General features: G+C 42.9%; 1 protein-coding gene and 1 pseudogene across 4 annotated transcripts; both read left to right on the top strand.

The window, feature by feature from the left end:
- The first annotated feature begins 4 nt into the window (after window positions 1-4).
- Window positions 5-27,851, top strand: Jaml (junction adhesion molecule like). 4 transcript variants are annotated; one of them, XM_047516947.1, is made up of 13 exons: window positions 5-359; window positions 585-793; window positions 908-1,060; window positions 5,389-5,496; window positions 6,468-6,531; window positions 8,838-8,992; window positions 10,518-10,743; window positions 14,795-14,907; window positions 17,527-17,764; window positions 20,912-21,047; window positions 23,794-23,854; window positions 25,079-25,165; window positions 27,395-27,851. In XM_047516947.1, exons 5-13 carry the CDS (start codon window positions 6,489-6,491, stop codon window positions 27,461-27,463), a joined length of 1,128 nt encoding a protein of 375 aa, XP_047372903.1. In that variant the 5' UTR covers window positions 5-359; window positions 585-793; window positions 908-1,060; window positions 5,389-5,496; window positions 6,468-6,488; the 3' UTR covers window positions 27,464-27,851. The 4 variants fall into 4 exon arrangements, with proteins under 4 accessions (XP_047372903.1, XP_047372906.1, XP_047372907.1 ...); XM_047516950.1 differs by lacking the exons at window positions 5-359; window positions 585-793; window positions 908-1,060; window positions 5,389-5,496; window positions 6,468-6,531 and adding an exon at window positions 8,044-8,149; XM_047516951.1 differs by lacking the exons at window positions 5-359; window positions 585-793; window positions 908-1,060; window positions 5,389-5,496; window positions 6,468-6,531 and adding an exon at window positions 8,248-8,342.
- On the top strand, window positions 11,127-11,902 carry LOC124958652 (10 kDa heat shock protein, mitochondrial-like; annotated as a pseudogene).
- Window positions 27,852-27,997: the final 146 nt, after the last annotated feature.

Raw genomic sequence — 27,997 nt, 5'->3', positions numbered from 1 at the left:
AAAGTTTTCATACTACAGAAATTGCTGGCTTACCAGCATATCACTTTTCAAGGACCATACAGCATGGTCCTTGAGGAGAGCAAACATTCAAGAACCTTTCATGTGATACAGACAAGTTCCATAAGGCAAGTTTGTCCAGGCCTCAGTCAAACCTATGGAGCTCAGGTTGAAGGCTACACCAAGAATGCTTATTTTTAAGTAGTGAGTAAGACTGAGAGAGCTCTTACACTGAAGAAGATTTTTGAGTTCTTTTCTAGGATGCTAAAGTCACCCAAGGGGTTTTCTGGGAGAATAACTGGCTGGGTGTATGCTGGAAATGCTGATAACTCACCATCGGAGGAGATCTACATGGCTGGATGGTGAGTTGGAGGACTGGGCAGGGATGAGATAATTGCCTGTCTATGTGGTGCCTCTGAATTGAGATTTTTTTTTTTTTAATGCCAGGTATTGAACCCAGGGGCGCTCAACCAACCACGTCCCCAGCTCTTTTTGTATTTTATTTTGAGATAGGGTCTCGCTAACTTGCTTAGCGCCTTGCTAAGTTGCTGAGGCTGGCTTTGAACTCAATGATCCTCCTGTTTCAGCCTCCGGAGCTGCTGGGATGAGAGGCATGCACCACTGAGCCTGCTCAGACAGATGTTTTGTGTCAATCTTTATTGTATATTGTTTCCACAAAACGGATTTCTTTCTCAGCAAGTTTGCCTGATGACCCTCAAGATCCTTCCCTCAGAGAGTTTGTAATCTGAAAGGGCAGATGACACCTGCAGAGATTTGGAATGTGAGGGCCACCTCAGTAAGTTGAATTAAGAATGCTTTTCAGAATGAAAATACAAATTAAAATTGGGTAGTGGGCCGAATGACTGAAACAAGAACCTTGATCTGGAGGTTCCTGTTTGTGTCTCTGCAGCCACCTCAGGACACATATGCATGCGTACACATGTGCATGTGATTTGCTTGGAGCTTGACCTAGCGTGCTGGCAGAAGTCTCTTCAGTCTGGTGTGGGAACTGCAGCCGTGGGGGATTTCAGTGCATTGCTCGTCCTGGGTGCCTTCATCTTAGGTAAGATACTGCTTTGTATTTTGTGATTTTATTGGAACTTTTCTCAGAAGGCTTGTTCTCACTCAGAGGAAGGCTGGTTTAATTGGCGACTCTTAAGGATCATTGTGGGGCCAATTGTAGGACTGTTGTTCTCAGCAGGGTATTGCCATAAGGTAGTCCAGTGAGTACAGTTTTAGTTTCTGTAATGCACAGTCATTTATGTTAAGCTCCTCAGAGAGAAAAGGGGAAAATTTGCTTGTAATAAGAGAGCAAGCAAGGAGGGCAATGGTAAGACTTCCACTGTCAAGTTGCTTCAGAGCAGAGCTGAGTGGCTGTCCTTGAGCTTGTGGCAGGACTCTTCCCTTGCTATTTTGTTTTTTTTCTCCCCATTCTAGACAAGCCACTTAACCTTTCAAAGGCAGGAATTCAAACCTCCCAAGAGGGCGAGGCTGTTGTCCTTACTTGTCACAGCCTGGCATGGACCTGACCTTGGAAAAGATTGATGCAGGCTGGTCGAGCTATAACCTGGTCTGAAGGAGAGAGCAGGAGTACATAAGGACTTCCAAGGTCCCGTTCGAGTACGGGGCTGACTGATGGAGCCTAGACTGGGTTGCAGTTGGTGTTATGTGGTCTCAGAGAGGAACACAGGGCACGTTTTAAGAGATTCATCTCTCAGAGTGGTTATGTGGACATGTATTTGAGGTACACATGCTCCTGTACACACAGGAGCATGTGTACCTCAAATACCCCAGAGGCCTGTTGAGGTACACAGGAGCATGCAGGGAGGTTGAGGGGTCTTAGCAACATAGCAGAGCGGGCTGTGTGTGAGGGGAGACTGTGTGGTGGTCAGCTTGCTCAGTGGTAGGACTCCCTTACTTGGGACAAGCAATGAGAAATAGCACTTTGACCTTATTTTGTCTCATAGTATTGCAATATTTGGGGGTCATTTTCAAATCCTGTGTGGTAATCTCATCATCATGAATCTCTTTTCCAAAGTTTTGTTTTTTGCCATAATTGTGCCACAGGTAACAATTTTCCTACACTATTTTTTTCTCTTTCCTTGAGCCAATTTTTAAATTTGCTCTTTATTTTGGGGGTTACTGGGGGTTGAACTCAGGGACACTTGACCACTGAGCCACATCCCCAGCCCTTTTTTTTTTTAATTTAGAGACAGGGTCTCACAAGTTTCTTAGCGCCTTGCCTTTGCTGAGGCTGGCTTTGAACTCGCCATCCTCTTGCCTCAGCCTCCCGAGCCGCTGGAATCTCAGTCATGCGCCACCACTCCCAGCTGGTTCTTTTTTTTTTATATACACGACAGTAGAATGTATTTTGACATATTATACATATATGGAGTACAACTTCCCATTCTTGTGGTTGTATGTGATGAGGAATTATACTGATCATCTATTTATATATGATTTCCTACCCTATTAGTAATAGGAAAAGGATCCTAATACTTGCGTGCCCCTCCCCAGGAATAATAGGTATTATTTAGGAGTTATATTGTGAAAAAACTATGAGCTCAGGTTCAAATTTTTGGTTGACATATGAACTTCCTAGGCAGAATTATCTCAAGAATTATACTGTTGAGATAAATCAGTATCTGGAAAGAGAAGGAAGTAAGGTGGAAATAAGAGGTTAAATGGTGTATATTATCAAGGTGCTTCTGAATGTTTCTATTGGATTTTTTTTTCTGGTACTGGGGATTGAACTCAGGGACATGCAACTACTGAGCCACATCCCCACCCTATTTTGCATTTTATTTAGAGACAGGAGCTCAATGAATTGCTTAGTACCTCGCTTTTGCTGAGGCTGGCTTTGAACTTGTGATCTTCCTGCCTCAGCCTCCTGAGTCACTGGGATTACAGGCATGTGCCACAGTGCCCAGTACTTTTGTAGGATTTTTTAAAAACAGATTTCATATATTTATATATAAAATTTGCACATATATAAAAATTTTATATTTATAGGTAAAGTATGTTTTTAAAAATATTTGTATATTTATTTCAGAATGTTAGTGTTTAGGTATTTTTGTATATATATTCAGAACACATGTGTATGGGCATATATATGTGCACGTGTATGTGTGTGTATGTGTGTGTGTTTGTGTGTGTGTGTATTTATATATAGTCATGTGCCAAGTAACATTTCAGTCACTGACAATGTACAACAGTGGTCCCATAAGATTAAACTGCCTAGTGGTGTTGTAGCCATCTCAATTTGTATAAGTACACTCTATGATCCTTCACACAATGATAAAATAAATCACCTAGTGACACATTAGTCAAAATGCATCCCATTGTTAAGTGATGCGTGTGTATATATGTGTATGTATGTGTACGTGTATATAAATGTATATGAAAGAATGTCTGGATATTTTCTAACTAGGAAATTTAACTCAACTCGAGAGTTCTTGGTTAATGTTCAAGGTGTCATGAACTGGTTTGGTGAGTAGTTACTGAGTGCTCCTCTGCTTGCACTGTGCTGCCACTGGAGGTTCAGTGTCACAGCTCTTGGCCTCATGGAGCTTGTAGTCATGGTGAATGTGGTGGAGAGCAGGACTTTAGCCACATAAGGATACAAATAAATAATTAGAAGTTGTGACAGATGCCCTGTAAAGATATATCATACTATTAAGACATGTGGCTGGGGATCTGACTTAGGATTGATGATTGAGGAGAGATTTCCCTTTGAAAATGACATTTCATGACATTAGAAAGATGAATAGAGTTAGTGGGATAAAGGTATGAGTAATGGGGGTTTAGTCAGGGGGAGCAGACAAGTACTGCCCCCCCATACTAGGCCTTGAACCCAGGTGTGCTCTACCCCTGAGCTACATCCTCAGACCTTTTTACTTTTCACTTGGAGACAGGGTCTTACAAAGTTGCTGAGGCTGGCCTCAAACATATGATTGTCCTGCCTCAGCCCTCTGAGTTGCTGGGTTTACAGGTGTATATCACCAAACCCAGCTGTGAATATTGTTTTGACATATAAAGTTCAGGGAAGCTTCACTCTAAAATTCTGATTACTTTCACCAACATGGAAAAGCAGTTTAGTGTGACAAGGGTACAGGCTCAGTTCCAGAGTGCCTGGGTTTGGATCCTGGCTCTGCCACCTGCTGTGTGTTCTTATGTAAGTCACCTTGCCAATCTGTGCCTCAGTTTTCCCATCTGTTAGATCTCTCAGGTGGTAAGGAGTGAATGTGTTAGTTGCTCAGATAGTACCTGACATATAGCCTTCTCTGATTTATTGCATATCAACTCCTAATTTCCAGTGTGGTGCTTATTAACTAGGAAAATAAGTCTGATCCTTTAATGTTAAAGATGATGCCCAGGAAATTTGAGTGATTTTCCCAAAGATCAGAGTGAGTCAATGGAAGGTCTGAGCCTAGAAAATAATATTTTTAACTCCACTTTAGTGCTTTTCTGTTAAGATCTTTGCTTCTCTCTTCATTCCCTCAGAACCCTAATGGTGCATTTGAGTACTTGGGGCTGAAGATGGGTATATTCTATTCATCAGATTTTAAAGAATTTATTTGAAAGTGGTTGGGTGTTGTTCTGAGTGAGTTGGGCTTGTTGACTACATTCAGTCTTTTTGAGTTGTTGATGAGGTTCTAGGATACCTTGAAGTTGATTTCAATGTAATGGTCACATTAACATCTATGACATCTTTCCAGTATGTACCAGACACTTTACAGGTGTCACAGCTCAGGAACGGGGCCCGAATATAAGCAAGACATGGATGATCCTGTCTTTTAGAGTACACAGACCTGGTGACAGACATGTAAATCAACCATTTCTCTTCCATGCAAATGGTGCACTGCTGGGGGAATGTTCTAGTGCTGAGTACTGTTTCCTGGGCAGCAGAGGGAGCACAGCCGATTTTCTGGAAAAAGATACATTCAGAGGGTGACAGGGATTTCATGTCCCAATATGATGAACTGAAGTTAAGACGTGTTGTTTTTATGACTGTCATCTGTGTATGTGTGGGGTGAGGTGGGTGTTGTGGAACAGGAATAGGGCTGTGGCTACAGAGAGATTTTCATGAGAGGTACTTCTGTTTAGGGGAACTCAGTATGACTTCCTTTATATCTAAATCAGTGTAATTATTATCTACATTGTTATACAGGGTTCAAAATGCAAACTGAAAAGTTTCCAGTTAATTCTGAATCATCATTTGCCATTCTTATAAAGGTGGAAGTTCAGAACCCAGAATCTACTCTGAAGCTACAAATCATTTTCCATCTGACTCTTGAGCTATAAAAAATAGAATATTCTATGGTAATGCTTTCTATTTTTCAAAGCACTGTTTTCCACATTGTTATATTTGATCCTTGTGTTGTGTTACAGGCAAGGAAACTGAGGCTCAGTAAGGTCAAGTGGGACCTAAGGCAGGAACCTCCTTGAGCAGTTGGACCCAGATTCTCCAGGTGGAGGATTTTGTTGATTAGAATACAGGTAAGAACTCTCTTAGGCAATCACTTTTTACAAATTAAAATGCCACCATATGTGCCAGATGAGCTACCTTGTTGTTACAGACCTCTCCTCTTTGGAGGTAGAATTTCTATAGTGCCAGGTAGCTAGGTGTTCAGGGTTTATGGCTGAGACGAGGCATCGCAGTAGAGAGGAACTGGATGAATTGTAACTTGTTGGCATTAGGGTTCTTATGTTAAGCTGAGAGAACCTGGGGGCATTGTGTACAACAATGAGTCCTTTTCTAGGAACTGGTGAGTGCAGTGAGATCAATACCCCAGGGATAATATAAACGTTAGAGAAATACTTTTGCCTAGCATGGTCATGTTCTTAATCTACCCACACTGCTCTGCTTTTAAAATAACAATGAAAACCTCACCGTGGACCTTTCATGTGGCTTCATGTCCTAAATTTGGTTAATTCCTTAAGTGAGTTTAAACTTTCCCCATATTTATGTATCTCCTCTCCCACATGCGCTGAATATTCTTCCTATGTTTGGAAGTAGTAGTTCTGATTTAGTTGGAGGGTGGGTGAAAATTTCAGACTGAGTATCTTGTAATTTTTTGTTTGTGTGAAATGTGCAGGTTGCGGTATGTCTGGGGTTGTCATCTCCAGGGCAATCCTGCAATCATTTGCTTTTTTATTTTTTTCTGGAAAAGCAACTTTCATCTAATCTTCCATTACAGCCAGTCTAAAGCAGCCCCCAAGTGACTCTCCAAACATCACCCTGTTTTGTTTCATCACAGCACTTATCAACAGCTGGTGTTTCCTCGTTCGTACATTCATCTGCTTCTTTTTGGCCCACCCTACCCCACATGTAAACTGCAGTTGAGCTGGGCCTTGTCTTTCTTGGGCAATGCTGCACCCCAGTGCCTCAGAGGCTGGCCCACACAGGGATTCACTGTTTGTTAAACTAATGAACTTCTCTGGACATGATTTTCTAATTTTTATCTTAGAATTGAAAAGTCGAGAGCAGCATGTTTTGCCCACTGCAGCTGGTCCTGACTCTAACGTTACTGGGTAAGTAAAAGCCAAGAAACCACAGGAGGTATTTGATTTATCATAAGTCTTGTGCATTTTTAAAAGCCATTTTTTTGGGGTAGTTTTCAATTCCCGTTGTGTTCATGGTTTAGCTGAAACAGCTGTGTTAGAAGCAGGTAGTGGGCTCTTTCTTGGGAAGCTGAAACTTCCTGTTTCTATGAGTCACAGAATGTCTTGGGTTCATCCTGGATGTTCTAGGACCTTCTTGTGTGTATAAAAAAAAGTTTCTCAATGGCATTCCTGCACTTTAGATTGTTGTCCTTAAAACCACAGCTAGTCTTAGATCCAGAATTGAAATGACCATAGAGGCCCAGAGTCCTTTTCATTTTCATTTGTAGGCACGCCAGCCTTCTTGCAGTTCCTCAAATGCCCTGAGCTCTTTCCCAATATGGTGGTTTCCTTTGCCTGGAAGCTTCCCTTCCTCTCTCTGGCACCTCACACTAGCAGACCTACCTCCTTCTCCTTCAGGTTTCCCCTTAAGATCCATTTCCTTCTGTGCAGCCTGCTCTGGACTTCTCCTCAGGCCATGTTTATACCTTATGCAAGTGCTCAGTGTTGCTTCCTGTTATTCATCTCCACTGCTAATTTTTTAAAAGACCTTTTTACTCCCATGTCTTTCTTCTTATTCCACAGACAGAACTCTGTAGGAAGAAGAAATGAATTAGGTGCTTTGCTCTCATAGCATTTTTGTTTTTCTATTATTATTTTTTGAACTGTGGACAGTGAACTGGACACTGACTTAGCAAAGAACACAAATAGGTTGACTTTGCTTCAGTTCTAGGCAACACAGTGTGCACAAATAGGTGCATGTCCACTTTTACACACACACACACTCCACATACACAAATGGTATGTGTTAGAGAATTTTTTCACAGAAACAGGGTTGTAAGTATCTCAGAGGGGTCTTAGATGTTTCCACAGAGAACTGTGAAGCAACCTGCTGACTTTTGCTCTTCTTTCCAGCAAATTTTCAACCCAACCCCTGTATGTAGTGGCTTGGAGGCATCATGGGGTTTTGTACTTTTGTGTGGAGAGATTTCCTTCCCTAAGAATATCTCCTTTGCTTCAGCTGCTCCTCTCCTAAGATCACCCCTCAAACCTCCAGGGAGCAGTTTCCTTTTGCTTTGGTTGCTGCCATTGCTTTCTTGCTGTCCTTCACTTAATTCTACATAATATTAAATTAAACTAAATTCACTTCTTGTACCTTTAACCACAAATGCAATTGCTCAACTGTTCCTCACAGGAAAATTCCAAATGGTTGTTGAAACTAATTTTGATTTCTTTCAAAATAACTCTTTCCAAAGGGTTTAGAGTTCATGTTTTCTTTTCTGTCCTCCCTACTGTGTGAGCCTGCTGTTGGGCAGGAAGTTAGCTCTCTTCTCTCAGGGAAACAGCTTGGATGAAAAGACTGGCACATTTTCTGTTCATTTCCATATGCGTTCTCTTGGCTCTTCTTTGATATAAACTGGGCAGCATCTAAATTTGTCTCTCTTGATTTTGTTGTCTCTATGCATGGAGCATATCTTGTGAAAACAGAAATATCCATATTCTCTTTTAGTGACCTCTTGGAATTCCTTGAGTAGCATCAGATGATCGTGTATGTTTTGCGGGGGGTGTATGCCCATGTGTGCAAATGCCTTGAAGAGGAAAAGCTAGTGCTGATGACAAAGCTGGAGGGGGTGAGGTGGGGAGAAGGCAAAGACAAAGGAATTCAAGGGGAAAGCTGTGTGCCACACTGGCATACTTACAAGGGCCTGCTTGCCAGTCAGAATCAGCCTGCAAATGCAGAGGTAAACTTTTGTGAAGGCGCTAAAGGAAGGGAAAAGAGGAAGAAAACAAACAAAATACTGTGAGTTGGCCATTCAGATAGGGAACTATTAGGAAATTTAAGAACAAGAAACATCCATTTCCTGTTTGTGGTAAGTGAATGTGGGTGACTAGTGATCAGAAAGGAGGGACTTCTGGGTTTCCTTTGTTTCTTTAGAAAGTTGGGAAGTAGAGTTCTAGAAAAGAGGAAGAGACTAGCTAGGAGAAAGGAGCCAGAAAGCATTTATTGCATAATGAAGATTGTGGAACCCTTCTGATTTAAGCCATGTAGATAACTAGAGGATATGTCTCTTACCTTTAGGGTGGCCATGCTGGTTCAAGTAAGAGGACTCTGAGGTCTGGGTCCCTGTCGAACCATTGAGGGAAGGGAGGTGGCTAGTACTTGGTGATTGGTGCCGATTTTTGTTACTGAAGTTATTTGTCTAAATGATTCATCCTCTTGCCTTTGACTTCTATAGCTTGTTCCTTGGGCCTGCAGGACATTATGGCTTACTCCCCTGAGCTCACAGTCCATGTGGGTGATTCAGCTCTGATGGGATGTGTTTTCCAGAACTCAGAAGAGAAACGCATAACTAAAGTAGACTGGATGTTCTCATCTGGAAAGCATGCTAAGGTAATGAGAAGGACACCTCACTATGTCCTAGAAGCCCCAGGTTTGTGGTTGTCAGGGTGGTACTGCAGTAGGAGAATCACTCATCAAGTACCATGGGAGGGTGTTGCGAGAGCTTGGGCTTTGGAAGTGTCCTAAATGGGACTCCTCATACCTTGGCCACTTGGCTGTGCAGTCAGTGAGGCAGATTACTCAGCCCTGCTAAGTTCCAGCTTCCTGATCTGTGGACAGGAAGGTAGTTATGATAATGGCAATGCTTAACTTTCAGGTAGTCAAGGGCTAATGGGAGATATGCACATGAAGTTCTTTTAGTTTCCTTCTTCTATATTCTGGTCTTTGTAGAACAGTGAATGTGGGTGACATGGATAATTCTTGGGGTTTAGACAAAAGACTTCTGAGCTAGGTATGAGAATGATGTCACATCTATCTTCGGGTGTGTGTGGGTGGGGGATAGGGACAGATTCTTTCAGCATTCTGCTGCTTGAAATATTGGGATTAGCAATTGCAGCATGGCTGGGTGAGGGTCTCATGGAGCTCTTTGTATTAGCAAACAGTATTAAGCTTCATTAGAGATTCTGTGGAGATACTTGGATGTCAGAATCATTTGTGAAATACATCCCAGGAAGTTTGCCACTAGTTCCAAAGCTTGCAAATGAAACAGTTTTTGCAACTCAGAGCATATTCCCTATTATTCCTGCAATGTTACTCTCACTCAAATTTTTATCACCATTTGTTATCCTACGAGGGATATAGCGGTGATGTAAGTAGAAATAGGAAATCTCCCAGGGTTCCCCCTCCTAGCCTGTAACCATTTCCCACTCGTGACTCCTTTTTGTTATTGATATACTGGTTGGAGGAGGGCAGAAATGAGAGGAAAGGCAGCCAGCATTCTGGGAACACCAGCCCACAACACCAGAGGGATTACATCATGCATTTGAATGCCATTTAATTTGGGGGTTGTGACAGAAAACAGAGTGAAAATGAAAAGTGGTTTTCAAAAGTTTGAAGCCTGGCACTGTAGTTTACTCCTGTAATCCCAGCGGCTCAGGAAACTGAGGCAGGAGGATTGCGAGTTCAAAGCCAGCCTCAGCAAAAGCGAGGTGCTAAGCAACTCAGTGAGAGCCTGTCTCTAAATAAAACACAAAATAGGGCTGGGGGTGTGGCTCAGTGGTCAAGTGCCCCTAAATTCAATCCCCACCAAAAAATACCACCCCCACCAAAAAAGTTGTGAGTTTAAATCTCCAGAGTGATCTTCAGAGTGGGTGTTGCACTATTCCTTTAGCTGTTAGAAATAAAAATGTGTGCCTTGTATTTATCCATTTGTTTTTGTGGAAAATGAGTCAGAGCTTGTACAAGCTAGGATGTTGCCTGGCACATTATTACCATCAACTGATGGTAAAATGTACAAAGAACATTTTAATCATAATATGATGATGATAACTAGGCTGCTTCCAGGGTCTTTTGAATACAGACTCCAAGATCTGGTTCCTCTTTGGATTTCTCTAATGTCATTTGTGTTGCCCTCCAGGATCAATATGTGCTATACTATTATGCCAACCTCAGTGTGCCTGTGGGGCGCTTCCAGAACCGTGTGTCTTTAGTGGGGGACATCCTAAACAATGATGGTTCTCTGCTGCTCCAAGATGTGCAAGAGGCTGACCAGGGAATCTACACCTGTGAAATCCGCCTTCAAAACAAGAGCAAGGTGTTAAAAAGCGAGGTGGTACTGCATGTGCTACCAGAGGAGCCCAAAGGTATGGGGATGCTTAGACGGGGCCAAGGGCAAGAGGCAGGGGACTGATTTCATTGAGCAAGTGCCAGCCTTTGGCTAAGTAGTTACCACCGAATGAGTCTTCAATAAATGATAATTACTTTATTAAATACAGATCTTGATAATTATACTTTAAACATATTCCTCCTCACAAAAATCCTGTGAAGGATATATTATTCTCTCCATTTTACAGATGAGGTAACTGAGGCTTAGAGAGGTTAAGTGACTTGCCTAAGGACACATATTTATTAAATGTCATAAGCAGTACTTAAACCCTGGTGCCTACATTATGTACAACCATTAAAATGAAAAGTTGTGCCCCATTTATGTGCAATGAATCAAAATGCAGCTGTGAAACAACAACAACAAATTCTGGTGCCTCTAACAAAGTCCATGTTCCTTGCACTGTTCCCTGACATTTCCTATCCGTTAGCCACTTCAATGCCAAGCCATATTTCACAGGTACCTACATTATGTGTTCTGAGGGTTATAAAGTAAGTGAACAGATTTCTCTAAATTTTGTGCACCTCATTTTCCCACTTGTGAGTGGAGGAAGTGGCTTCAGTAGATCAGTGTTTTTGTTTGTTTAATTTTTCCCTTGTAAATGCCTTAAGCAAAGAACCTCAGAGAGCACAGAGGCTGCTATCTGTGGGGCATGGGTTGGTAGAAGACCTACTCAGATAGGATCCCAGTTCTACCTCCATTGCAACCAAAATCCTTTTCCTTATCTTGTTTTTTTTTCATTGAGCTGCCAGGTTAGAGTTTGTTTGAAGAAAGAATTCTACATCTTTAAATCAATCTGAAAGTGAGATTGTTATCTGGGGTGGCCCAAGTCATGGCAGGACAGGCATTCAGAAAGTTTTCCTATTCTCTCTGATGAGGTATTAGATGGAAGGAAAGCAGTTGAGACTGTAACCAAAGAAGGCATTATGCTTCCAGAAAAGTCTCAAGGACAAGTATTGTAAGCAGCAGCAGTAGCTGCCGGATTGGTCTCTAAAGCAGAGGTAGAGAGGGTCAACCAGTAGAGTAGAACCTGGAGATTAAGTTCTCCAGAAGAGCATGATGGCACCAAAGTAATGGTAAATGACAAGGATTCTTTCTTATTTAGAGATAGCAACATTCTTGGAAAGTAGGTAGACTAGAATACATCTCTACTGAAACAGCATCATGTGAGGTTATCCATTCCACTGACGTTCTGAAATCTTTCATCATGTAAATAATTTCCACTCTTTTATAATAAACTAAAGACATCCAAACTAATGAGATGTGATGTCTAAAATTTAGTTTATTGTGATTATCTCTAAACAAAAATATGTAAACTAAAAATGTTTCAAAGTCATAGGATAAGATACATTCTTTTTTTTTTTTTTGGAGAGCTGGGGATCAAACCCAGGGCCTTGTGCTTGCAGGGCAAGCACTCTACCAACTGAACTCTCTCCCCAGCCCCTGAGATGCATTCTTTACTGAGTTTAGGGTAGAAGGAATAGTCTGTGGCCCCAGGGAAGCAAGATCTGGGCCTCCCTCTGCTGCAATCTTAGGTCCTTAGCTACTCATCTCCACGAATGAGCTCCTCTGGAGTTCCCTGCCTTCCACTTTCAGAGCACTCACCACGCCTGCTCACTTGTGTCTTTCCTACTTCTCTGTTTCTGTTCTTCATCTCTGACTGACCCTGAGCATAGCAGCTGGTATAGAGCAAGCAATCAATAAACATCTGTGTGAAGATGAAATTCCTTATTGAACATTCCTCTGAGTCTGATTTCTAAAAAGAGTTATAGAAGGTAGTCTGGCACCTCCCTTCATATTTCCTACATTTTTCTCTTAATTCCAAACCTATGATTCTTCAAGAAGAGGAGGAAGGTTAGATGCTAGTATTCCTCAAGTACTTTCTCTGTTTTCAAAAAAAATTTTGTGATGCTGGTGATTGAAACCAGAGCCTTGCACATGCTAGCCAAGTGCTCTACCACTGAGCCCAATCCCCAGTGTTTTTTAAATTTTGAGATGGGGTCTCACTAAGTTGCCCAAGTTAGCCACAAACTTGTGATCTTCCTGACTCTCCCGGTCTCTGGAATTACAGGCATGTGCCAACATGCGTGGTCCCAAGGATTACCTTTTGTGCTTCCTTTTTCTGTCTTTATTATTTAATGCCTGAGCACTTGTCTATACAAGCATAGCCTTCAAAATGGGTGCCTCTTCCCGCTTAGGAGAGATATACTGGGAACTGAAAGGAGTCAGTGTCAAGAGTTGAAGAAGTCATGAAAACATGCTAGAACAACATTAGGGGTAGTCAGGTATTTCCCCAGGAGTTGGTAAAGCAGCTTGCATTTATCATTCCCTTCCGGTTAGAATGGGAACTTATCCAACCCTTCACAATTTTGCCTGTGTCCCAGTAGAAACTTGCTTTATGGAGGTTGTCTTCTCCCGTGTGGAAACTCCTTTTTCCAGTCATCTATAATTTTTTCTGCAAAGTTAATCATTCAGTTTATCATTTTTATTAATGATTCTACTACTTTATATCCCTTTTTCAGTTATTTTAAATACTGTAGGTTAAAATATTAGCTTCCCGTGATTTTCTAGAATCAGCCATCCTTCCACTTTTGTGAGATGGTGCAGTCTATGAGTGAAAAACACAGTTTGTTTGCACTTACTGGGCCTGGATCTGAGTGCTGGTTCTATCCTTTACTGGCCAAGTGGCTTTGGGCTCTTTTACTTTTCTCCTCTGCAAAATGGGAGGGTAATATAGATGTACCTCAAAATACTGTTATGACTGATATACTAGATATAAAGTGTCTAGCACTTACCTGGTGCATTAAAAGGACTCAGAATGTTCAGTTAATATTATTTAAAAAGAGAGTTCAGCTCCTAATGTACTGATGAATTCAGAGGCCTTCCCTACTGGTATTTTTTTGGAATCAATTTTCATTGCTTTCAAAATAATTCTTCTATTGAATTTAGAGTTCATAATATTTTCTTTTGCTTTCCTCCCATTGTGCACATCTCCTGCTGAGCAGGAAATTCATGTTCTCCTAAGAAAGGGTTTAGATGAAAAGTGGATTATACCCTCCTGAGCTTTGCTCAATGGTCCTTTGAAGGAACTCTGTCTAGGTAAGACTTAAGCTCATGTCTCTCTGTATGCCCTTAATTAATTCTTAATCAACTTTGTGGTTGATTTGTGTAGGGCATTGTGGAAAAATCAGAAACATGTGTCTACTTGTTTTCTTTTCAGGGACCTCTTGAAATGACTCCCAATGAGCATGTGGTGAGGTCAGCTGCTCATACAAATAGGTAACAGAAAGAGCCTAGGAGTAGGAAATCAAGAAGCAGTAGAGAAGGGTCAAGTGGAAAAGGTAGGGACAGGGGAGGGCAGGGCTGGAACAGAATGAAAAGTCAAGGGGAGAACTGTCTACTCTCATGTCCTAATTTGTAAAGAGTTCAATGACCTATACTGAAGTCAGAACTAAGTCCTGAGCAAGTCCTAAGATAACTTGTGAAAGAATAAAAGAATTTGAGGAAAGTTACCCATGATTCATTTTTTCAGTTAGGAGAACCAGTGGGTTAAACATAAGATGAAGGTTTTATAACTTTCCACTTCCTGTTTATGCTAAGGAGATGTGGGTATCTAAATTGATGAACAGAAAGTGGGACTTTAAGACTTTTTGTACTTCCTTTAGTACAGACTCGATGTGGAGTTAGAGTTCATGGGAGGAATTCTGGAAGAGAGGAAAGAGAAAGGAATTAAAGGGCACCAGAAAGAATTTGTTAACAGTATGAAGACAGCAGAAACCTCAGACCTGGTGTTTATAGGCAGTTAGACCTGGTGTTTCTTACTCTTGGGGATGCCATGTTGGTTTGAGTGAAGGCCTTTGAGTACTTTGTTCACGTGGAATCATCTGGATTATCTATGGAAAGAATATGTAGTGTTTGGTGGTGACAGTGATTTTTGCTCTTAATGGTCTTTGGCTAACGTTCTCTAGAAGTTTTTTGACTTCTACAGATTGTACCTCTGAACCTAACCCGATTTGCTGTTTTATCCCCAGAGATCATGGTCCATGTGGGTGATTCAGCTCTGATGAGATGTATTTTCTACAGCACAGAAAAGAAACGCCTGACCAAGGTAGACTGGATGTTCTCTTCACGAGAGCATACCAAGGTAGGAGGAAGAAACATCGCCATGTAGTAGAAACCTCTGGCTGGTGGCAGGATAGAATGGGGACAGCAGTCAGTTGTCAGATGCATGAGGTGGGTGGTATTGCAAGACCTTGGCTTTTAGAGCTTGTCAGAATGTGGCTTCCTAGTCTGGCCACTTGACTGGGCCACTTTGGCTTCCTAGTGGGAAACGTGACACTAATGGAAAAGAAGATAATGAGGATGATGCTTAACTTTTAAGGTTGTCAAGACACTGGTGTGAGTGCGTAGACGTAAAGCATTCTGCACATGACTTAGTCGAAGTGTCTTGGTTTCCTACTTTCTTCTCCTCTTTGTAGAGTCCATGAGAGAATGAGGGGGATGATTTCTGTGACCTAGCCAGGAAAGCTATGGACTAGGTATAAAAATTTGGTTACATTCTTATTCTTATTTGGATTGTTTTTGTGAGTTTTGGTTTGTGCTCCATTGCTCCCTTTTTTGTGATGGAGGGAATTTTCCTTTTCTTTGTGTATTTTTTTCAAGTGTTGGGGTTGGTGGGTCCTGGGGGCCAGGTGAAGTATGTTTCATGGGGACCCTGTTAAGCGTAAACAGCAAGTTAGTTCATTAGACTAGTAGACTTCACCATGATATGTGGTGATATATTTATGGATGAAGGTATGTTGTGAGGGACATTCTGGGTAACTCATTACTAATAAAAGTTAAGGTACAAGGTTTATAAAAGATTTCGCTTTTATAAATTAAAACATATGCTGGTCATCCTTTTAGCAAGATCATTTGCACTCCCTCTATTCCTATGTGCTGATTGAGTGGGTCAGAAAGGGTGGCATCATGGAGTAGGGGGAATTATACACCATGCTTTTTTTTTTTTTTTGTACCAGGGGTTTAACCCAGGGGCACTTAACCACTGAGCCACATTCCCAGCCCTTTATTATATTTTATTTAGAGACAGGATCTTGCTGAGTTGTTTAAGACCTCACTGTTGAGACTGGCTTTGAACTTGCCATCCTCCTGCCTCAGCCTCCCCAGCTGCTGGGATTACAGGTGTGTGCCACCACACCCCACTGGCTATGTCATGCATTTAAATGTTGTCCATCAAACGATTCATAGCAGGAGGAGATGGGAGGTTGAAGGGCCGGGTCTCTCCATTTGTGTTTGTGCCTGTATACCCAATAGCTTTTCTTAAAGGCTTAAAGAAATCTACATTCCTTCACTTAGTTGTTTTTTAAGCATTTCCTGTGTGATGAATACTCAAAGCCCCTGTTCTGATGGGGGACTTAGAATCAAGATAATGAGAAGATAAACAATAAAATGACAAAGAATAAATATATAGTACATCAAATAATAGTAAGAGCTATAGAGAACCATTAACCAGAGTTTTGTGATTATTTTATGTGGGTGGCCTCACCAAGTAGGTGACATTTGAGCAGTGGTCTGAAGGCAGTGAGGGGGGCGAACCACATGTATGTCTGGAGGAAGTGTTTTTAAAATATATATTTTTTCATTGTAGATGGACACAATACCTTTATTTTTTTACCTTTATGTGGTGCTAAGAATTGAACCCAGTGCCTCACATGTGCTAGGCAAGCATTTTACCCCTGAGCTATAGCCCCAGCCCTGTAACTTACATTTTTAAAGGCTCATCTGCTGAGAATAGATTGTAGTGAAGAATAGGCAGGGAGTCTAGTAAGAAAGTCCCTGTGAGAACCTGGGTGAGAGATGCGAAGGTGGCTTGGATAGAAGGGGAACAGTGGGAGGTGAGAAGAGGCTGGGATTGAAATATATTTTGAAGGTAGAGGTGATCAGATTTACTGAGGAGTTAGATGAGAGTTCTCCAAGAAAGAGAAGATATTAAGAATGACTCTGAGATTTTTAGCCTGAACATCTAGAAGAAACCAGTGCTGTTTACCAGAGCGTGATGGACTGAAGGAACGGGTTTAGGGGAACAGTTAGGAGTTCAGTGTTAAATGTGTTTCAGGTACCTATTGGAAATCCAACTGGAAATGCCATAAAAAGTGAACATGTGATTGGGTGTGGTGGTGCACACCTGTAATCCCTGCAGGGCTCAGGAGCTGAGGCAGGAGGATCACAAGTTCAAAGCCAGCCTTAGCAATTTAGCAAGGCTCTAAGCAACTTAGCAAGACCCTGTCTCAAAATAAAATGTAAAATGGACTGGGGATGTGGCTCAGGGGTTAAGTGCCCCTGGGCTCAATCCTTGGTACTGAAAAAAAGGAAAAAAAAAAAAGTGAACATATATTCTTACTTTTTTTTTTAAACTGGAGAAGTGCAAACAAAAAATGAAAACCCTTTATTCTCACTTAAAAAAAATTCTTCTCTTCTGAGTAATAGCTGTGCATGATTTAGTGGTGCTTTTCATAAGCAACTATATATGTGCACTTGACTTGCTGTTATCTAACACATATACACACGTGTGCACACAACTTTGTTGCCTAACACAGACATGTACCTATGTGTCCACAACATTGAGTTACCTAACACTTTCTGAGAATGCCTTTACTGGCTTCATGTAAAGGGCCTTTTGAAGCTGGAGATCATCCCTCCCCACTTCCCCACACCCGCTCGCTGCCAGTCTTCCAAAGCTCATGCTTTTGCTTTTCCCTTCCAGGAGGAGATTGTCTTACGCTATGACCTCAAATTCAACTTTCCTGGGGGCTACTCCCAGTACCAGGGTCGCTATCAGAACCGTTTAAACCTGGTGGGGGACATTTCCCACAATGATGGCTCCATCATGCTCCAAAGAGTGAAAGAGTCTGACGGAGGAATCTACAACTGCAGTATCCACCTGGGGAACCTGGTGTTCAGGAAAACTCTTGTGCTGCATGTGATCATGGAAAAGTCTCAAAGTATCTAACATTTGATCACGGAGGGCTGAGGGACCTTAGCTGATAACAGGGCCAGGACCAGAGTGAGGTCAGAGAGGTTCCTAGGCTGAAAAATGGAAGGGGCTTGCTCCCAGGTACTCACCCTGGGCCTGCTCTGCCCTGAAATAACTGCCTCCTTCACCCTGCCTCCTTCACCCTGCCTCCTTAGGCTCCTGGCTTGCCTTGCCTTGGTTTTGGCACTGCTGCTAGGCTGATGAAAAGGGAACTAATGTAGAGACCACCCACCCTCTGCCAAACCTCACTCGCAGCCAGTGTAGTCTACTACTGCAAAGATTCAAGAACTCAGAGGTAGCTTGAAATTGAGGTCCATGGTCATTTTTATTTGGCTTTAAGGGAGTCTCTGCATGCTCTGTTATGGAAGGGAAAATAACCCTGAGCTGGTGAGAGACAGCAAGGAACAGAGAGAAAATAGGAAGGTACCAGAACCAAAAATGGAGGGATCAAAGCCCTGGTCAAGGGCTTTGTATTCTGGCATACAATGTGCATCCAGACCAGTAGTGTGTAGGAAAAGAAAGACTCAATTGTGTTGACTGAGAGAGGTTGGTAGTGAAGGGTTAAAGTTAAACCATAACTCAGTTAGCAGTCAGGATGTGGCCTGTGGACTTTGCCTCTGCTGGGGCCTTTAAGAGTTGGCTGCTGTTGGCTGGGGAGGAGGGGTGGGGGTAGGATAGTACTTACCAGTACCTCAGGCCAGGGCCTAAGTCTGAGGACTTAGCCACCTTCTTGATAACAGCAAAGGGTCCCAACTGGAGAGGAAACCAGGACAGATGGATTTCTTAAAGAACCACCATCTCTATGTGTGCTTCACTCTCAGGATTCTTACTTCCCCTTCACAGAGAAAATCAAGCCATGGTAGTGGGGGCTCACTCACTTCGAAGCCGTTCCCACCATGACACATTGACACAGCTGTGTCTCTTCTCCATCTTGTCTCTACCCACTGTCCCAAAGCAGAGGAAGCGCCCTTCTGCCCCAGGCTTATCCTGTCCTGTATTCCTGTGATTCTCTCCTCCCTCCCAGGAACCTCGGGGCAGGGCTCTTTGGGCTCTTGCCTCTGTTGGTTTCAGCAGATAAATGTGCTTGAGTCTTCCTCTTACCTGAGTCCTTATCTACTCTAACTCTCATCTTGTATCTCTATTTTTCTTAAAACAGCTTTATTGAGATATATTTCACATACTGTGTAATTCACCCAAAGTGTACAACTCAGTGGTTTTTAATATATTCTGAGTTGTGCGACCATCACCACAATCAATTACTTCTTTCTCAGCATAGCCAAGTAGCTCATGAGGGGCTGCAGTGGGCACCTTCCTGGTTCACCTCCCATTAACTCCTCACTGCACCACCTTCTGGCTCTAGCTATCTCTGTTCTAGCCATCCTCAGCTTCTTTCCCATGGAGTGTTGGATGCTATATTCTGTATACATTCTGTGGTGGACATAATTATGCATAAATACCTATCCAGGTATGTAAACACAATTATGTATGTATGTCCCTTGGTATCTGTGGGAAGTTGGTTCCAGGACTCCCCCCAGATGCCAAAATCTGTGGATGCCCCATTCCTTTTATAAAATGTAGTATTTGCATATATACAACCTATGCACCTACTCCTGTGTACTTTAATTCATCTCCAGTTTACTTATGATATCTAATGCCATGTCAGTAGTTATATTGTATTCGTTAGGGAATTATTACTCTAAAAAGTCTATACATGTCAATACCATGCAGTTTTCCCCAAATATTTTCAGTCTACAGTTGCTTTGAGTCCATGGATGGGGGCCTTAGGGGTATGGAGGGTTGGTGTATTTGTGTGTACTTCAACTTCACCAAAAATTTCCACAGATCCTTCAAATACAACATGTCCAAACCTAGCCCTGTGTACCTCTTCAAAGCCCATCTCCCCAATCTGTTAATCCCATCATCATCATCTACTACATCATCTACTTGTGTAAACATATGACTCTTGGCTTTCTGAGTTTGGCTTATTTTGCTTAACAAAACTCTCTCAAGTTTCATCCATTCCTGCAAATAGCATAATTCTTTATCATGACTGAATAAAACTCCACTGCCAATGCCATCTTTTTAAGTCACAAATCAGAACTTCTGTTCTATGGTTTATAATCTTGCAGAGGTTTCTCTGCTGATTACAGAAAAAGAAAAAAAGAAAGAAAAAAGGAAAAGGCAAACTCTTGCTTGAGCTGATCAAATCTTTCCTGACTTGGCCCTTATTAATTCTCCAGCCCCAGATCCAACCTGTGTACTACACCTGCTGAGCTTTTTCCAGTTCCTAAAGACACCATCCTGCCAGGCCCACATCTTGTGCATAGCATCCCCTCTGCCCAGGCCATACTGTTTGCCCAGCTAGCTGGTACATGTTTCCTTTCCTTTAAGACTCAGATTAAACTTTAAAACTTGTGCTGGCCAATTCGCACCTTCTGCCTCTTTTAGGATCAGGCATCATTTCCTCCGTGCCCCTCTGAACCCCATACAGACATCTGTCATAGCACTTGAAGCAGCCTGTGGTTTTCTTTTTCCATGTTTGTTTCCCTCTTGGAGGCCGGGACCATTTATCATTTGTCTTCATAGGCATCCTTTGTGCTTAGTGATGCCTGGCACCAAGAAAGTGTTTGATATATGTATTTAGAGTGAACAGAGATGAGTGAAGGTACCCTACAGACAGGAGTGCCTCTGGAGGCCCTATTTGGCATCATGATTATACATAGAGCGGAATGTTATAGCATGTTTCTTTCGAAAACTCATTTGCCCATAGAAAAGACGGCAGACTCTAAAGCCTTTTTTTTCTAGGTCATTTTGTAAGCCAAAATTTAGAATAGAATTGCTGATATGAAAAGGAACTTGAATGTAGGTGAAGTGCTAGCCTCTTCTCCCACCCACCTTAGTCTGCACATCAGGGGCAAGCAAGCAAGGGGGGGGGGTCAGACTTTGGTTCTCAATCTAATTGGGACATTATCCCCCGTGTCCTGTTGTGAGGTGGAATCTGGCCCTCTCCCTCTGCTTCCTGGCCTAGCTGCTGCTGCGTGGAATGGAACTGAAGGGGTTCTCAGCTCTCTTCTGGAGCACTGAGACCCTCTCGTTGCTTTTTCCCTTTCTCAAGCCTCTATTCCGGAAATCCCTAGACCTGAGGTCCTGGGCGGGAATCAGCTGGTGATCATTGTGGGGATCGTCTGTGCCACTCTCCTGCTCTTCCCTGTTTTGATATTGATTGTGAAGAGGACCCACTGGAATAAGAGGTACAGGGCTTTCCCCCTTGGGTTGGGAGGCTAGGGATGCAGGACTGCCTCTAACTCAAAGTGGAAATGAAATGATAAGACCCAAACTGGGCCATTCTCAAAGGAGTAGGTATTTTTATAAAATCATCTTGATTGTCACTTTAGATTTCATCATAGGTGGCTCTGTTCTCTTTGCTCAGCTGGAAAGATTTGGATATTCGTACACCATCCTCACTTTGGTATTATACAGAGGCAAACTCCCTTACAAATGGAGGTCTAAGTGGAGCATCATTTAGAATATCAATCTTGGCCGGGGGTATGTCTCAGTGGTACAGCACTTGCCTACCATGCTGGGTTCTATCCTCAGCACTGCAAAGAAAAAAAAAAAAAAAACATATAAAGCTTGTGCAAGAACTGTTTCATTCACTGCCTGAGAGAAAGAGAAAGGACTCTTACATTATCCCCACTGTATGCTTATATTGAAGTTCAGATCTTGAGAGTTGCTGGTGGTTTTATTTAAAGAACTATATTCTAATTCTGAGAAACTACCTTTGAATGGGTGACCCTAGATTCTAAATAAATTATTGTCAAAATGTGTTTTTAAAGGCCTGAATTTCATCAGTAGTTCTCCCAGGGTCACAGAAATACCCACATGCTCTAACATGGATTCTAGAGTTTCATTGGCTATTGGCAGGCTTGTCTCTCTCAGCTTACCCACTGAAATATGTTGGTAGGGCAAGTTTATTCTCTTGTTGAAATCACGTCAGTGGGAAAGGGCCCTGGGAAGAACAAGTAATACTGATTTTTTAAAAAATATTATTATTTAATCCTGGGGATCAAACCAAGGACCTGGCACATGCTAGGCAAGTGTTCTACCCCAGACACATAATGCTGACTTTTGAGTAACATTTCCCAGTAGAATGTGGATTCTACAGAAGTTCCTTGTGCCTACTAGGTTTGCAATCTCCATGCTTCTCTGATTTGGCCTGGAACTTAGTTGACCTCTCTGAAAGTCTTTCCTCTGAGCATACTGAGAACATAGAACCAAGAGCTACACACATGGGTTTCACTATCAGCTTCATTTACCCCTTCTTGGCCTCAGTTTCTCTCAAGATAAAGGACAGCATTTCTCTGATTGATCTGCTGAAATTTGTGCGTAAATATGGGTACTGCAGCTGGATGTAGTGGCACACACCTGTAATCCCAGTGACTCAGGAGGCTGAGGCAGGAGGATCACAGCCTCAGTAAATTAGCAAGGCCCTAAGCAACTTAGATCCTGTCTCAAAATAAAAATTGAAAAGGGCTAGGGATGTGGCTCAGCAGTTAAGCACCCCTGGGTTCAATCCTCACTACCCAAACAAACGAACGTGTCTAGTTACCTGTGCCTTTCCAAACTTAAGCTATAGTAGCATTTGTTTAAAGGGTAGAAAACATTTAAGAGTTTAGGCCAAGACAAGTTTTTATAGACTGATATTTTTAGTTTTCATCGACTGCACTGCAGATATTATTTCTTTTAACAATCTAGAATTTTCAAAAGGGGCTGGGGATGTGGCTCAGTGGTTAAATGTCCCTGGTTCAATCCCCATACCCCCCAAAAAAAGTACTGAAACATTGTTTACAATAAAAATTTGGAATCATCACCACTATCTATCAGAAAGCAAGGCAATGATTCAATGATTGTTAACAGGGGTATGGTATTTAAGATAATGGGGATGGATTCCCATGGGAGTGAAGGGTTTACTGTGAACTTCACTTCTGTCTATGTTTTATGTATTATTTGATTAATTTTACAATGAGAATATACAACTTTATAGTCAGAAAAGTGATTAAAAATTTTCCACTTTGAGAAAAAAAATATGTGTATATATATATATTCTTTTCTAGCTTATAGCCTGATTTTTCTTTTCTTTTAAAATCTCTACCTCAGGTCAAAACATAAAATAAAGTACTTTTAGTGGCAGTTGCAGAAGGCAAATGGTCAAGAGATCGGAGATAAAAGGCCCCAGACTATGAAGTGGCCAGGGCTCACAGCTTGGGTGGAGTGCCCACCTAGGGAGAGGCCAGAAGTCCTTGGAACTGGGGTCTTGCTTAGTGTGTGCTGCCCCCTGCTGGTTCAGATACATCTTCCTGGTCTCAGAAATGCCAAAAGGATGATAAAAGTTGAATCCGCCCTTCTCTGTTCATTCACTCAAAATTGTATCTCCCATTAGGGACACAAAGTTGTTGGAGTGATAATAGAGAAGGTGAAGCTGATTTTCAGAATCAGCTAAACTATCTCCAGAATGGTTCCTCCCTCCCTTCCTTCCTTCCTTCCTTCCTTCCTTCCTTCCTTCCTCCCTCCCTCCGTCCTTCCTTCCTTCCTTCCTCCTTCCCCTCCTCCTCCTCCTCCTCCCGTCCTCCTCCTCCCCTCCTCCTCCTCCTCCTTCTTCTTCTTCCTCTTCCTCTTCATCTTCTTCTCCTCCTTTAAATATTTTTAGTTGTAGATGGACACAACACCTTTGTTTTATTTATTTATTTTTACGTGGCTCGACCCCAGTGCTTCACACGTGCTAGGTGAGCGCTCTACCCCTGAGCTACAGCCCCAGCCCCAGAAAACTTTTTTGCTCTCCAGTAGAAGAGACGCCCCGAGTGTAGGAGTCTGGAGAGAATGGTTCCTCTGTTGGGGTCTCTGTCCTCACAAGGCAGTGTGGGGTGGGATTGGGGGTGGGGTCTCCTGTAGGCCCACGTGAATTAACGGTGTTCCCTGTGCTTTCCACGTGCCTTGCAGTTCCATAAATTCTACAGACTTTGTTAAAAGCCTGGAGAACACGAAGAAGGCCAATCCAGAGGTAAGAGGCTTCTGACTTTTGCTTCCCAGGAGGGACTTGGATGTGTGTGTGTTGGACATGAAACACTGGGTCGATGCAGGGTGTCCTTACCATGTCATTCCCCTGGGAACCATGTATTACCCTTTGTATGTCTCAGCTCACGGACCAGCGCCTGCGCACAGAGCAACTCAGGAAGCCTCTGCACTGCAGAAGGGGTTGTTGAAGAGTGACTGGATGGGGAAGGCTGGGCCAGACCAGTCCTGGGTGGCAGGCGCTGGGCATCGGGCTGAGGAAGGGGCACTGGATTTGGGCCAGAAACTAGCACCACCTCCCAGAGCCGCCTCAGCAAGTTCAGATGAGGACCAAGGCGCCACCCTGCCTTCTCCTCTGTGTTGTTTTAAGGCTCAGATAAAAGGATGATCGGCAGCCAATCCTGGTGGAGCACGCCTATAATCCCAGCAACTCAGGAGGCTGAGGCAGGAGGATTGTGAGTTTGAGGCCAGTCTCAGCAGTTGAGGAGTTAATGGTTAAGATTAAGTATTCAGGGACCTTTAGAAAAAAGAGGAGCAACAGGGACTTTCTTCTTCAAATTGGTATGTAATGGAGTTATGAACAGGGACTGAGAATGGATTAATAGCTCTGAACTACTGTTCTCTTTTTTCTCCTCCTCCCTCTCTTTCTCTTTCCCTTCTTTTCTCCAACTTGTAGAAACTCTTTGAATAGTTACCTTTCTATTTTTTTTGTGTTAGTTTTGTCTCAAGAGGATATTTTTCCCAACATAACGCGGCAGCCTCTAGAAGCCCAGAATTTGTCACTGGATGATATTGCTTTTCCAAAGAGTGATAGAACTGTGAATCACTGAGTGCTACCGCCTCACAGATGTGAGGGTTGTCCCGCCATATAAACCCTCTGAGATGATGACAATTGCTGCTAATTAATTCCATCCTGCTATGACTCTAATTAGAAGAAAATGCCCACATAATACAAGTAATTCAGCAAGAGAAGGGTTCCCTACTGCTAAACTCCATGCCCATTGAAGTGAAGATGGTGGACCCGTTGCTGCTGAGGGATTTCAGGACTGAAGGCTGAATTATCATTCTTGATGACCGTTCTCTGGCTCTCAGTAACCCTCTGAACTTAGGGTTTGGGTGGCTGATGCTCTGTGTATGGGAGTGGGTGGACTTATTCCTGGATGTGAGATTTGCTTGATTTTTAGGAATTTTGTACACTTTTTTCTCCCTCTAGAAACACGTTTACTCCTCAATAACTATGCAGGAGGGGAGCGAGGAAGAAGAACCAAGTGGAAAATCAGAGGCCACCTACATGACCATGGTGAGGATGGTTCTGGGCCCCAGAAAGGGCTGGGAAGGGTACGGCCACTGTGGGTGGCGGATGTGGTTAGGTTACCTGGGGAGACTATTTGCTGTGGGCAGAGATTTTTCTAAGTAGTAGGAAGTCAGAGAAAATAAACTCTGCTGGATAAAAGCGTCTTATCAACTTGTCTTCATGCCCAATTTTGAGGATTAAAGTCATCACTAGAGGTGACGAGCGACCTTCACTGGGAGCAGGGAGAGGTCTCTGCCTCATTAGCACAGCCCTGATTAAATAAGACCTCATAAAGAGAGTGTGTTAGTTCCTTGGACAAGTATTGCAATACAAGGGATTATTTTTTTCTATCAGAAGGTCAAAGTAGAGTCCTTTTTGACCCTTAGATTTTTCAATTTTGTGCCTTATTAATGCTTTCGCCTTTTCCAACTGCCATGCAGTCTGCATGCTGAATTTCAGAGAATAGCATGGAGTCTGATTCCTACTTTTTCTTGGCTCGGACTTCTGTAGCTCTGCAGTGAATAGGGTTAGGGACAAAAGGAGTCAGCTGGCAATAGCTCCATGCTATTTGTAGACTAATTATAGGCACCTGGCCTATGAAGGAGCAGTGTTCTGCTGGGGTCAGAAAGGCTGACCTCCTGTGCTATGGAATGATGAGCTGTGTTTGTTCTTGTCATTCCGTCCGGAGGACACATGATTCCCAGCTGACTGCAGCAGAGAAAATGTGAGATCAGGGGAGTGTGAGATCAGGGACCTGGCCTGGATCCACCAAGTGAAACATTAGCCCTGCTCTGAAGTTGCTGTTGAATAGACTCATTTTCTCCCACATCCTTCTCCCGTTATTGCCATGTGATGCTCCAGTGACTGGTCGGGCCTCATCCTGGCCCTCAAAGACCTGCTGATGTGGCTGTTACTGGGTGCGTCACCCACAAGGTGACACTGTCTGTAATGGGTCTTGAGGTGGAGATGATGTAAGAATGACAGTGCTCTTCACGGCTACCTTCCACATGTGTACCGGCTTCTGTGGAGAACAGCACTTCTGACTCCTTGAAACACATCAAATAGAGGGTGGGTGAGGAGAGGCCAGGGCCACAAACTCGGAGGCCTTCAAGTTATTTTAAAACACTCTATGCTGAGCTAAATAAGCCTGTGGATGAATTCTGGATTGCAGGACACTTGTACGAGACCTCAAGTACAGAGATTTTCTCTATAGGGAGCAAGGGAGGGTAAAGAAACTTGGATTTTTTTTCTCTGCCAGGGATTGAACCCAGGGGTGCTCTACCACTGAGCTACATCCCCAACCCCTTTTATTTTTTATTTTGAGCCAGGGTCTTGCTAAGTTAGAGTCTGGCCTTGAACGTGCTATCTTCCTCAACTCTTTGAGACTACAGACATGCACTATTATGTCTGGCTAAGAACCTTGGATTTTTGTTGTTGTTGACTTCAATTATAATTACTTAAACATATAGTTATTTCTCTGCATGTGTTTTCTTCATCTATAGATTCAACCAACAATGGACTGAAAGTATTTGGGGAAAAGTTGCATCTATAATGAACATTCGCTGACTGTTTATCTTGTCACTATTCCCTAGACAAAAGAGTATAGCACCATAGTGCTATACTCATAGTTTTTACATTGCATTAAGTATTGTAACTAACCTGGAGATGATTTGAAGTACACAGGAGTATGTGTGTAGGTTATATGCAAATACTACACCATTTTATAGGAGGGAGTTGAACACTGTGGGTTTTGGTATCTGTGGATTCCTGGAACGGATCTCCCATGGGTACCTAGAGACAGCACCATGCTGATCTCCTTTTTTAGGGCTGGACACACAGTAGGTAAGATCCCAGGCTTTGGAGTTAGGCACGCTTGGCTCCAGCTCCTGATTCTTAGCAGCAAGAGGCTTACTTAGAGGCAGGTCATTTAGCCTCTCTGAGCCTCAATTTCTTTATCCTTAAAATGAAAATAACAATTCCTACCTTCCCAGGGGTGAGGACCAAATAGAACAAAGCATGTGAAATTCAGTATAGGGCCAGGCATATGAAAAGAGCTGGAGGAAGGGTAGCTAATATAACTGAACTACCCTTTCTTTTCTTTTTTTTCTGGTGCTGGGGCCTGAACCCAGAGCCTCACACACCCTAGGCAAGTGCTTTAACACTCTCCCTGAGCTATTTCTCTAGCCCTGAACTACTTACAAGTGTGCTTTGCTTTTTTCTTCTCTTCCCCCACAGCATCCAGTTCGGCCCTCTCTGAGGTCAGTTCCAACTGGGGGAATTCCAAAAGCAGAGCATACTTTTTGAGAAGAAAGGAGAGTTTCCTTCAAACTAGCTGTGGCAGGGACTCTGTCCTCCCTCTGTGTGTGCTGAGATGCTGTTCCAGTTATTTCAGACCGCTGCTCTCTCCTCTATCCTTGGCTTTCATCAAAGGGCTGAAGATGGAGGGTTTGGAGCCTGGCAGAAAGACTGAACAGTTCTGGAGGAGCAGACCCTGCTGAGGGGAGGGAGAGAATGGACGTGGCTGGCTGGAGGGGCACAGGGGAAGCTGGCTGAGCCACTGTAGTGGCCTCCAGCACTCCATCGGATCAGACCCTCCATGTGGACAATGTGCTTTGTGGTTGAGCTACTGAGAAGAATCACAGAGATAAAAACCAATGCAAATGATTCCATCAATAAATTATCCCTAAATAACCGTGGTTTGTGGAAATCATTCGTTTTTATGCCCTGCCTGAGGGGTGAGTGGAGCTTGGGTAAGCAACCGATAGTTTGGAACTCCTGGGACAACTGTAGTACCTGGAGGAAAGCCTCGCGGTGACTGCACGCTGGGCTCACATTGGT

This window comes from Sciurus carolinensis, chromosome 11, assembly GCF_902686445.1.
Source record: "Sciurus carolinensis chromosome 11, mSciCar1.2, whole genome shotgun sequence".
Classification (NCBI taxonomy): Eukaryota; Metazoa; Chordata; class Mammalia; order Rodentia; family Sciuridae; genus Sciurus; species Sciurus carolinensis.
This window is presented reverse-complemented; position numbering and strand designations above follow the sequence as displayed.